We start from the raw sequence: 12,761 nt of genomic DNA, 5'->3' as shown, positions 1-12,761 counted from the left end.
CCACTCCAGGGGTGGGATTTTCCGGTTGTGCCCACCCTAGAAACCGGAAATTCCCAGCCAAGGTCAATGGGCATTTAAATGGTCGATCAAATTTTCCATTCTACCCGTGATGATACCCTCGGCAGGCTATGACTTGAGTTTGTTCGGTCTCAACTGAAGTATTGCATCCAGTTCTGAGCACCACACTTTAGGAAGATTGTGAAGGCATTAGAAAGGGTGCAGAATAGATTAACGACAGATAGATTCGAGAAACTGGGGCTGTTCTCAGAGAAGGTTGAGAGGAGATTTGATAATGATATACAAAATCATGAGGGGCCTGGACAGAGTAGACGGGGAGAAACTGTTCCCATCTGTAGAGCAAACGAGAACCAGAAGACATTAATTTAGCTGAGTGGCTAAAGGAGGAATGGTGGCAGGAGGAGACATTTTTATTACACGAGTGGTTAGGCCCGAGAATGCACTGATTGAGAGTTGGTGGAGGCAGATTTAATTGCGACTTTCAAAAGAGAATTGGATCACAATCGGAGGAGAAAACATTTGCAGGGCTACAGTCATTCGGCAGGGAAGTGGCACAAGGTGAATTGCTCTTCCAGAGAGCCAGTACAGACACAACAGGCCTAATTTTTATTTTATTTTTCATTTTTATTCCATTCTCAAAGTTACAAAGCCAACATACAGAGTGGACAGGGCAAACCCTTAATCCATCTTTGACGAAGAGTCAACCAGACTTGAAATGCCAGCTCCATTCTCCCTCCACAGATGCTGTCAGGCCTGCTGAGATTTCCCAGCATTTGTTTTTGTTGTCCTTCATCCATCTCTGTGCTGGCTCAAAAAAACAATTCAAATTGAATCCAATTCATGATCTCCACAAGAGAGACATAAAAGATTCAAGCTGACAAGAAAAGTCATTGCACCTCATCTTGGGCATGATCCGGCGCATGATCTTAGCCAAAAAATCTCCTTTTGTGCTGTAACCATTCTACGATTCTATGTAATCCATGCTGCCACGTAAGCGCAATACCCGGCTTAAGATGTCACCTTTGAAAAAGGCTGCTAAGTTTCTGCTGCTTATTCTGGTGGTATACAGATCCATTGCACTAATCAAAACTGTTTTCCCAGTGTCTTTAATGAACACCACGAGAGGCAGATCAACTGGTCCATTATCTTGCTCAATGTTTGTGGGCCCTGCTGTATGTAAATGCACTTCCACATTGCTCAGCTAATGACATAAGTGCACTTACTCAAAAGTAATCAATTGTTTATGTAGCACGTTGGGATATCCTGAGGGCCTGAAAGATCCATAAATATCTGATAAACAAGGAGTTTACTCAACTCAGGGAAAGCACACTTGATAATCAAAAGGTTCATGTTAGCTTCTAATGCTGTAACCATGTTGTTTTTGGTTGTGTAGTTACACAATGTTTGCAATGACCTCATTCCAAAGACTAATTGTGGTAGCGTGCCCTGACCCAGATCAGATCAACAGCTATTTCCTGGTTCTTCCTGCACATATGTTCTCACCGCATGACTACCGTTAAATTATTTTCTATTATTCTGGTCAACTATAGCAGCGGGCCCTTGTAACCCAGTTGCTGAACTTGAAGACAAATGCACAGTAATGAAATGGCAGTGTACAGCTTCAACTGCAGTCTATACTGTGCACTTAATCAAAATTTCATCCGGAAGGAATAACTGAAAATACTTTAGCCAATCGTACTAATTGCACACATTTCACCAAAAGGTTAAAATTGGAGACAGATGTAACAAGTTCTTCAGTTCTGCCAATGCAGATGATAAGTTGAAAATACACTCGTGATCCAATTTGTTTCTGCGTGCCAGAACCAAAGCAGGAAGAAAAGGACACCCGGCCCATCTGGGCACCCACTTAACTTGCTTGTGTTAAATCAGGGGTCTTGTGCGCAAGACACAAGATCACTTTCTGCTTTGCAGAAAAGACAACAAACTTTGTTGTTGAAATCCAGCTATTATCAGACATCAAGGTTCAGCAGACAGAACGCTCTCTGCCAACATTTATCGTGTCAGCATGGTTCATTACATCAGCTCACTTTGCAGATAGCAATAAACCTCATCAATCGGCAACAGCAGCAAGAATGATGGCAAGTGGTGACCCCTTTCTGAAAAATTAGACACAGCACAAATATGACCTTGTTTGTCAGCTTCGCCCACCGTAAGGAATGGTTAGTGCTGTTCACACTAGAATAACCGCATTTTGTAATGGACAGATATTCAGAGTACATGGAGTGGATTCTAAAATGCTTACTAAAAACCTGTCTGCTTCTATAACTTCGAAATGTTTTGACAGCCCGATGCATGTGTGTAAGCAAGCTTGGGAACGTAATGGTTTGTGGTGGGACAGCTGGCATAAAGATAATTGTGTACAGTAACTCTGTGCCTATTTTTAAAATTGAGATATTTTCTGAAACTTGAGAATTATTTAATGACGCCTGAACCAGACCTGCTACATAGTTCTCTAAGTTCTAATGCACATATTTCAGTAAGGTCACAAAACAAAAGGGGCCACCGGAGTGTAGTGTTGAAAGGTCAACAGTACCTGCGGAACTGTACCACAGGACAGGGTGACGTCTTCAGCAGACGGGAAATAAGGTCAGAAAGTTGAGTGAACGCAGAAAAGTGCATTGCTCTTTTAAGCATCTGCGTTTCTATTTGTTCTCAACAGGTTTTCAATATCTGCATTACTTATTAATGGGCACAAAGTTATTACAATCTTGAGATAAATGCACTCTAATGTAGTTTCTCCATTAAATAAAAATGGATCATCTTTGTCTGCACAAAGTGAAGAGGTTTTTTTAGACAAGAGTGCAGCTAATGGCCGACAGGCTGCTATTCCTCTGCTGGCTATTGTACACACGGGGAACTATCTGCATGAAATTAGCGTCCATGATGGGTGCCAGTTTCAGCAAGGTAAATGTGATGAACCAGAGTTGTACTTTTACTTTCTTGGACAGCAATTGTAAAGGGTTGGGACAGGAGGAATGGGCATACAGAGATCAGCCAGGATGCCTAACAGCCTAATTACTGTCCATTGACTCCTGCTGAAATAATGGTTGTGTTGAGTGGAAAAAATAAGACAAATCCAGTGTGATGGTCTGTCAGAACCCGCATCTATGTACAGACATGCAGTCGCACTGGAATGTCAATTTAATAAAGAGAAAAGGAAGGACTTGCATTTGTCGAGTGCATTCCAAGATAACAGGCCGTTCTGGAGTTCTTTACACCAATGTATGTAAAAAGAGCGGTGGAGAGGGCGGTACAGGGGAATAGTGTTAATTGTGTAAGGGTTACTGTCGCAGTTGTTGTTTGCTTGTTTCTGTTCTGTAGATATTTGAAACTACCTCCAACAAAATATTTTTCAAAAAGAAAGACCTATGGTTGGCTCTAGGACTATAGCTATTAAAATCTTTTTCCCTCCGCTTCATTCTTGAAGAATAGAAGGTTGGATTCATGCAGGCCCTTTCAACAGACTTGGGACATCCAAAGCCCTGTATACCAGGCGATAGACGGTGGAAGGCTAGTCAAGAGTCATTTGTAATAACCAAGTCCAGAGGCAACTAAAAGCATGGATGATGGTTCCTGCTGCAGATGGGTTGTCATGTGTGCAGTGTTAGGCGAAGTTATGGAGGTAGAATAGGTCATGAATATCTGACTTAAGCGGCAGGAGGGCAAGTACTGGACCAGGAATGAGCAGGGCATATGGGCTGCTTGCTGGCATGTCCACTGAAGTGCTGTAGGCTATAGGGCCTTCTGAATAACAGCAGCAATGTCAAGGTGATCACCACTGACCACAATTAAATGTACAGCCTGACCATTTTTTTCCCTTCCAGACAGATCATCTTATCCTGGAGTGAGGAGGGAGCCATTGCCAAAGGGATCCACCAGGGGGACCACCAAGGAGAAGTAGTGAAGCTAGGCCCCCATTCTGATGGGACCACCTCAGGTAACTCAGGTTAGCATGCTCGTGGGGTGGCAGTGGCGCAATAGTTAGCACTGCTGCATCACAGCGCTGAGGACCCAGGTTCAATCCCGGCGCCGGGTCACTGTCCATGTGGAGTTGAACATTCTCCCAGTGTCTGTGAGAGTCTCACCCCTACAACCCAAAGATGTGCAAGGTAGGTGGATTGGCCTCGCTAAATTGCCCCTTAATTGGAAAAAAAAAAGAATTGGGTACTCTAAATTAATTTTTCTTTAAAAAGGTTGATGTTATGTTTGGTCCTTTATACTTCACGAAATAACTCACCAAACACTTCAACTTGTCCAAACCAGAATCTTTTATTAAGTCTTGTGTGGTAAGATAGCAATCTGATACAGATCACGTTATCATGGAGTCTGCTAACTACTCCTCTGGAACGTGCACCTAGCACTGACCATTCACTTGTACGTCTTATTACCCTGTCAGCCGTCTTCTGAAGATGGCTGGATGTGTCTCCCTTTATATCGGGGTCACAGGTCACATGACCTTAATCTAGAGACTGCATGGTGTGTCTGTATCACCACCTGCTGGTTGGAGGTCACACACCATCCAACTATGATCCACGGGCAAATCACCACAGTTAGCATGCTCAGTGTTGTGGCAAGTTTTGAAAAAAATGTTTCGTTTTTTCTCCTTCAAAAAATTAAACCCAGAAGCCGTTGGCATTACTGGATGCCAGTGATGTACAGCTTACCACATGACACATGCATCGTATCATGTATTTTCCTCAGTTATGGTGCTCCAATGGACTCATACATTTACAAGCTGGCTTAATATGTGTTCTTCCTCCCCACTTAGGTCATAACTTCCTCAGCTTAATTAGATCCCACCTCGGCCTTTCCAAATATTGTGTGCGATTTAACAGAAAGGTTTCGGAGTGTCATTTGTCACGTTTTGCTAGGAGTTTCCCGCCGGCTCTGCCAGTGTGTTCCCCACCGCTATCTAACCACACTTAGTCACTTTGGGCTCTGGGGTGTTTCTCACCGGTTTAGCCCATACTTAGAGTAATTTTCATCACTGGGGAGCTGAACTTGCTGGCCAGACCAGCTCCTCAGAGATCAGGCACCATTTTTCGCCCGCCTGCCCCCCCCACCACCATGGGCAATGTCACCCCTCACCATATAGTTATTACCCCACACCCCCAAGTGATGACACATCCCCCCCCCCATGGGGTCTCCGGGGTCCCTCCTCTTCAGGCCTCACACACCACCTTACAGGTTACCCCTTTCCAGGGCCCCCACCCTTCAATCCCTGCCCAACCTCCCAGAGGCCCCTTCTTATCTGCCCTGCATTCTCCCCCCATGCTTATTTCCTCCACTCCACCCTCCTTTCATGGGCATAGCCCCCCCTCAGACCCTGACCCTTGGCAGTGCCACTCTGGTATCCTTCCCGCAGGCTTTGCAATGCCATCCAAGCACCTCGGCAGTCCAGGGGGAAGGCCAAGGGGGCCACCATGCACTGTCTATGACCACCCAGCGGCCTCCGATGGCCTGGGAGACCTCCGTGGGTGCCATTCTGCCTGGTCCATGTTTGTGCGCACCAGTATGGAATGGCACCGGGCTGCGGCCTCCCTGGGGAGGCCTGTAGATCTCAGGAGGCCAGTAGACCCTGGGTGAGTTTGCTTAAGTAGGTTTAAAACATACTTAAGTGAGTGCGACTTGGTCACGCCCATTGTGAGCGGGATCCTGATCTCGCCGCCAGATCTCGCGAGGTGTACAGGCTTCCAGGAAGCCTGCAGGAGGCTTCACCCAGCATCTACCGGCCGTGCTGCCCTCCCGGTTGAGCGCAACGCGGCCGGTACTTTGCACCTATTGCTTCTAATATGGCCGCATGGTAACAGAATTTTCAGGATGCAATCCCTTCATTCTAATTGTGGACCCTACTGTGTAAAAACAATGCCAATTTTATACCATCAAACGCAGCACTCAGTGGAAATAAACAAAGATAAGGCACTTACCCTCATCTGTAGGATTGAACCCACAGATATCACAGATGCATCGAACCCACTTATTCATTTCTTCTTCAGTGTCTGCTACCAGGTAGAAGACACGGTCAATTGTTCGGATATCAAAAATGTAACTGTTCTCAAGATCTTTCTTATTAAAGGTCAGCCCAGCATCCACTTGCTCACAAAGATTCAAGTCAATGACACGGATCGGCTTCTTTGCATGATCATTTTTGTAGTATTCCAACACATCCGGATCTCCAGTCAGACGGCCACTTCGAAGTACAAACCAACGCTTCTTCCATGCCTGCAAATACACCAAGAAGAACATGCCATTGAAGTGCCAGCACTATTAAAATGTTCTAATATGTTTACTACTGTATAGTGCTTTAATAAAATCAACAGTGTTTAGCAATAAAAAGAGTGGGAGGAGGAGACAAGATCACTGATGCTACATTAGCCAATTTACTTTGGTCATGTAGAAATACTTGCAATTGCTTTGTGTGTTTAGTTATAGCTATAGTTAAAATACAAGTGACGAGGGCACTCAGGAGAGCAGTACATTCGCCACGCTGTGATAACTCAACCTGCCCTGGCAGCGTTCGATTAAACGCACGTTCTCCCAGTGTCTGCGTGGGTTTCCTCCGGGTGCTCCGGTTTCCTCCCACAAGTCCCGAAAGATGTGCTTGTTAGGTAAATTGGACATTCAGAATTCTCCCTTAATATATGCGAACAGGGGCCGGTGTGTGGCGACTAGGGGATTTTCACAGCAGCTTCATTGCAGCATAATGTAAGCCAACTTATGACATTAATAAAGATTATTATAAACCTGTGTAGAGAACGTTTTACTCTGTATTTAACCCTGTGCTGTACCTGCCCTGGGAGTCTTTGATGGGGACAGTGTAGAGGGAGATTTACTTGATACTACTTGAAATAGTAAGTGTATGAAGAGCTGTTGGAAAGAGCATCTAAGCATACTTTATGTCCTCACTTAAAGTTGTGGTTGCATCCCAGAAAGCCACAACTTTGAGTGAAGCAATGTTAAGTGAATCTTGGGTTTCACACAAGGTCCAGAATACACTGTCTGACAGTGATGAAAGATTCAAATTGAGGCATTCAAAGGGGAATTAGATTGTTTTCTATAGAGGAAAAATGTGCAGGGCCACGGGGAGAAGGCAGGTGATCTGCTCATCCAGATAGTCGAGGCAGGCATGACACGCTAAATGTCCTCCCTCTGGACTGTAACAATTCTGTAATCATTGTCTGTCAAACCATATTCCACCATGCCGCAGGAGAGAGAGAGAGAACGCATGTGAAAGGAATAGGACCTTTCACGGCATTAGACGACATTGAAGTGCTTTATTGCCAATTAATCACTTTTTGAAGATATGATCGTTGTTGCTTTGTAAAATATGGCAGCTGGTCTGTGCACAGCAAGATCCAACAAACACCAACTTAGATTAGTTCACCTGCTTTGATGGTGGTTATTGGCGACAACACTGGGTAAATTCCCTGTTCTGAGTAATGCCGCAAGATGTCTACAACCACCAGGCAGGTGGCTAGGTTCTAAGTTTAATGATTCATTTGAAAGACAATATCACTAGCTGTACAGCACTTTGCTGCACCGGGGGTGATAGCTGAGAATTTGCATTCTCGGGTCCTGAAATTTGCCCCCAAGTCTCAACCTCCTGACTCAGAAGAATGAAGCCTGAGGCCTACCTTGTCTGCACTATCCTGCAACACACCCATTGTTGTACTTTGTTTTGGAGGTAGGGTAGGCAAAAGTTTCTGTGTCTTTTTAAAAAGACACAATACTGCATCCTTTGAAAAGATATGATTTATAAGTAACAAAATGGTTTATTATTCAATGACCTTGGCCCATTTTGTTTGGTGAGCCGCTGCTAGAGCTGTTACAACACCAATAAGCTGTTAAGTTAGTTATTAGGAACGGAGCTCTCGCATCAACAATTTGAACTCTAAATGCCCTCTCTTGCAATCATTCCAAATTGTTTCAAACATATAGTGCCACAAACATGGTACTTAACCATTTCTAAATTTTAGCCTTCAGGAAGAATTAATAACGACACCTAGGAAATAATTTGTTCTCACAGAATTTTCCAAACACACGATTCTTTTCATCTCTGATCAACAACTTCAAGAAAACCAAGACCAGAGCTCCCCGTTGTACAAAACGGGGCTATGTGCGGCCTCGGCCGCCCGTTCCCCATTTAGGACCCTTTGTCAAAGCGAGTCGCATTGAATAGCCATGTGGCTAAACGCGCGCTCGCTCAGGAACCTTGTTCCCTTTCGGGGCGATTGTGCTAAGTGTGGGCTAAACCGATGAGAAACTCCCTCGGGCCCAAAAAAGTGACTAAATATCATTGAATAGCAGTGGGGAACTCGCCGGCAGAGCCTGTCATGATATCCACATCAGCAAAACCATCAGCCCGCCGCAGCCGCTCCGAGTCGCTGGAAATCTTGGCGTCAACTGGAAGCTGTTTAAACAGCGCTTCCAGCTCTTCCTAGAAGCCACAGACAGGGAGAATGCATTGGACACCAGGAAGATTGCCCTCCTCCTCTCCACGGCGGGGCAACACGCCATCCACATCTATAACTCCCTGGCATTCGTGGAAGGCGAGGACAAAACAAAATATAAGACGGTGCTTCTCAAGTTCGACGAACACTTCAGCGTGGAAGTCAATGAGAGCTTCGAGAGGTACCTCTTCCAGCAGCGCCTGCAGGGTAAGGATGAGCCTTTCCAATCTTACTTGACACACCTCCGTATCCTCGCGCAGTCCTGCGGCTATGAGGCCACCTCCGACTCCATGATATGGGATCAGATAGTTTTTGGGGTCATCTCGGACACCCTACGCCAGCAGCTCCTTAAAATAAAGCGCCTCACCTTAGCGACTGCCATCGAGGCCTGCGTCCTCCATGAGAACGCGACCAGCCGGTACTCCCAAATCCAGGCGGCCGAAACGGCACGACATGGGTCCTACGAGGCGGAGCGGGTCCAGTCGATCGAATTCCTCCCGGCCCGCGGCCCGGACGAGGGCGGCCATTTTGCGCGCTTTCCGAGGCCTCCCGCGCTTGTACGCGCCAAAAGAGGGGACGTTGACGCAGAGGGACGTGATGCGCAGGCTCGCTCTACGCAAGACTGCACTGTGCATGCGCGGTGGCGAAACGAACGCCATGACGTCACGACGTGCGGCAACTGTGGCTCCACCCACTTAAAGCGGCAATGTCCGGCCAAAGCGCGACAATGCCTCCGCTGTGGCAGGCTGGGCCACTATGCTGCCTGCTGTCGAGCAGCTTAACCTGCCAACTCCCAACAATTCCGCCAGCCTCGCAGGGACGTGCGGGCGATTCAGCCCCCCTACACTGAGTCATATCCAGACAGTATGCAGACCAGCGGTACCGAAGACAGGGAGCCCTTCCGCGTTGCGGTAATCCACAAGAACCGGATGTCCCCAAGTTGGAACCACCAGCCGCTGCCAGTGCACAGCGTTGATCCGGGCGATGAGTGGTGTGCCACCCTAACGGTCAATCGATCACAGATCACATTTTGCCTGGACACTGGTGCCTCCGCCAATCTCCTCGCATGGTCAACCTTCCAGACCTTGAAGGTTAAACCACCGATTCTGCCATCCCACTGTCAGCTGGTTGACTACAATGGAAACGTCATCCCGGCCACGGGGTCCTGCCAGCTCGAAGTTACACACAACTCACACAAAGCCACATTATCATTTGAAATCGTTGGATCCTCGAAGGACTCTCTGTTAGGCGCACAGGCGTGCAAGATCCTCCACCTCGTTCAGCGGGTACGCACTCTGTCTCCAGAAGGCGTCCGATTTCCTGGATGCAGACTTTAGGGCGCAGCTCCACTCACTCCTCACGCACAACCAGGAGGTTTTCGAGGGCATGGGCACACTGCCCTACACGTGCAAAATACGGCTCAAACCGGACACCACCCTGGTTGTTCACGCACCTCGTAGGGTCACAGCACCACTCAAGGACCGCCTCAAGCAGCAGCTGCAGGACCTGCAGGCCCAAGGAGTGCTTTCCCGGGTCACGGAGCCAACGCCATGGGTCAGCTCCATGGTGTGCGTAAAGAAGCCCTCCGGTGAGCTCCGGATCTGTATCGACCCAAAAGATTTGAATCACAACATTATGAGAGAACACTACCCCATACCCAAACGAGAAGAAATCACGAGCGAGATGGCTCGGGCAAAAATATTTACCAAGCTCGATGCCTCCAAGGGCTTTTGGCAGATTCAATTGGATCAGTCCAGCAGGAAGCTGTGCACTTTCAACACTCCATTTGGCAGATACTGCTACAATAGGATGCCATTCGGCATCATCTCGGCCTCCGAGGTGTTCCATCGCATCATGGAACAGATGATGGAGGGCATCGAAGGGGTACGCGTCTACATAGACAACGTTATCATCTGGTCCACCACACCACAGGAGCACATCAGTCATCTCCTGCGTGTCTTTGCACGGATACGAGATCAGGGCCTGCGCCTCAACCGAGCCAAGTGCTCTTTTGGCCAGACTGAGCTCAAATTTTTGGGGGACCACGTCTCCCGGTCGGGTGTGCGGCCGGATGCCAACAAAGTGGCAGCCATCGCAGCCATCAGACAAGAAGGCAGTGCTGCGCTTTCTCGGGATGGTAAACTTCCTGGGGAAGTTCATTCCTAACCTTGCTTTGCACACGACTGCTCTTCGCCACCTGGTCAAAAAGACAACGGAATTCCAGTGGCTGCCCGCACACCAGAGTGAATGGGAGGAGCTCAAGGTCAAGCTCACCACCGCCCCGGTACTGGCGTTTTTCGATACCACACGCGAAACAAAGATCTCAACTGACACCAGCCAGTCCGGCATTGGGGCGGTACTCCTGCAACGGGACGACACTGCATCATGGGCCCCGGTCGCCTATGCGTCGCGGGCCATGACCCCCACTGAACAGCGCTGTGCGCAGATTGAGAAGGAGTGCCTAGGCCTGTTGACTGGCATCGACAAGTTTCACGATTATGTATATGGTCTTCCGCAGTTCACTGTGGAGACCGACCATTGCCCCCTAGTCGGCAACTTCTTCCATCGGGCAGGAGATACAGAAGTCTGAGAACACGCATGGACAGACTCAAAAACAGCTTCTTCCCCACTGTCACCAGACTCTTAAATGACCCTCTTATGGGCTGACCACATTAACACTACACCCTGTATGCTTCATCCGATGCCAGTGCTTATGTAGTTACATTGTATATGTTGTGTTGCCCTATTATGTCTTTTCTTTTATTCCCTTTTCTTCTCATGTACTTAATGATCTGTTGAGCTGCTCGCAGAAAAATACTTTTCACTGTACCTCGGTACACGTGACAATAAACAAATCCAATCCAATCCAGAAGGACCTCAACAATATGACCCCTCGCCTCCAGCGCATTCTGCTCAAGCTCCGGAGGTACGACTTCCAACTTGTCTACACCCCTGGGAAGGATCTCATCATCGCAGATGCTCTGTCCAGGGCGGTCAACACACTGCCCGACTCGGAGGGGTTCGTTTGTCAGGTCGACGCACAAGTAGCCTTCACATCGGCCAATCTGCCGGCCACTGATGCACGTCTGGCCCACATTCGCCATGAGACTGCGGCTGACCCCCTTCTACAGCGTGTGATGCGCCACATGACGGAAGAGTGGCTCAAGGGGCAGTGCCCACAATTTTACAACGTCCTGGACGACATGGCCGTCACTGATGGTGTCCTCTTGAAGTTGGACCAGATCGTGATCCCACACAGCATGCACCGGCTTGTCCTCGAACAACTGCACGAAGGCCACCTCGGAGTTGAAAAGTGCAGGAGGAGGGCTCGAGAGGCTGTGTACTGGCCGGGCATCAGCGACGACATCGCCAACATGGTGCTCAACTGCCCCACCTGCCAAAGGTTTCAGCTGGCGCAACCCCCTGAGACCCTTCAGCCCCATGAGTTGGTCACGTCCCCCTGGGCGAAGGTGGGCGTGGACCTCTTTCATGCGCTCGGCAGGGACTACATTATTCTGATTGACTACTTCTCAAATTATCCGGAGTTTCTTTTCTTGTCGTTCATTGTTCCAGAAGTTCTCTCTTGTCGTTTGTTGATTGCATTTGTTCTGTTATTGGTACAACCTCATTGTTCTGTTGCACCTGACACCTTCCTCTGTATATAGTTCAGCCTCATGTACATGTTGTAAATATTGCACACATATACTCAGATGTACTCAGTACACATTTCTATTTATTAGCATGTAGGCACATATCCTTTGAGAAAGGGGGAGTGTCATGATATCCACATCAGCATATCATGGTGCAATCACACACACTGATGGACAGACAGTTGGACCAACCAGCACACACATAACATCGCAGCCAATCACCAGTGAGAGCACACGCACCATAAAACAGGGAACACCACAGTTCCCACTCATTCTACCAGGAGGTAGCTCAGAGCACAGAGCTCACAGCGTGCCACTCAGACATAGTCCATATGCTGAGTGCCTCACTAAAATAGTGATAGGGCTGGGTCCACAGGTTAGCTGGTGAAGCACGTACCCAAACCAGCAGTTAGGTGTAACCGTTGTTAAGACAATAAAACAGAGTTGTACCATCTACAGCCGTGTTGGATCATTTGTGAAGCAGAACACCCAACACGACAGAGCCGATGGGAAACTCCCTGAAAAACCCGCCACTAATTAACATAGAATTTTTTTTTAGGAGAATCGCGCACTAAGTTTAAGACAGATCAACAGACATTTAGATATTGAAGGCATCATTGGA

General features: G+C 47.8%; 1 protein-coding gene across 6 annotated transcripts in view; it reads right to left on the bottom strand.

Annotated features, from left to right (window-relative positions):
* The window catches only part of gab1 (GRB2-associated binding protein 1), a 307,978-nt gene that overhangs the window by 89,332 nt on the left and 205,885 nt on the right, over nucleotides 1–12,761 (bottom strand). For all 6 annotated transcript variants that reach the window (XM_072495643.1, XM_072495645.1, XM_072495644.1 and 3 more), the window contains exon 2: nucleotides 5,967–6,261. In XM_072495643.1, coding sequence (XP_072351744.1) covers nucleotides 5,967–6,261 — 295 coding nt within the window. The remainder of the gene's footprint in view (nucleotides 1–5,966; nucleotides 6,262–12,761) is intronic.

This window comes from Scyliorhinus torazame, chromosome 3 (assembly GCF_047496885.1).
Source record: "Scyliorhinus torazame isolate Kashiwa2021f chromosome 3, sScyTor2.1, whole genome shotgun sequence".
NCBI classification, from domain to species: domain Eukaryota; kingdom Metazoa; phylum Chordata; class Chondrichthyes; order Carcharhiniformes; family Scyliorhinidae; genus Scyliorhinus; species Scyliorhinus torazame.
Note: the sequence above shows the minus strand (reverse complement) of the source record. Positions and strands in the feature narration are given on the sequence as shown.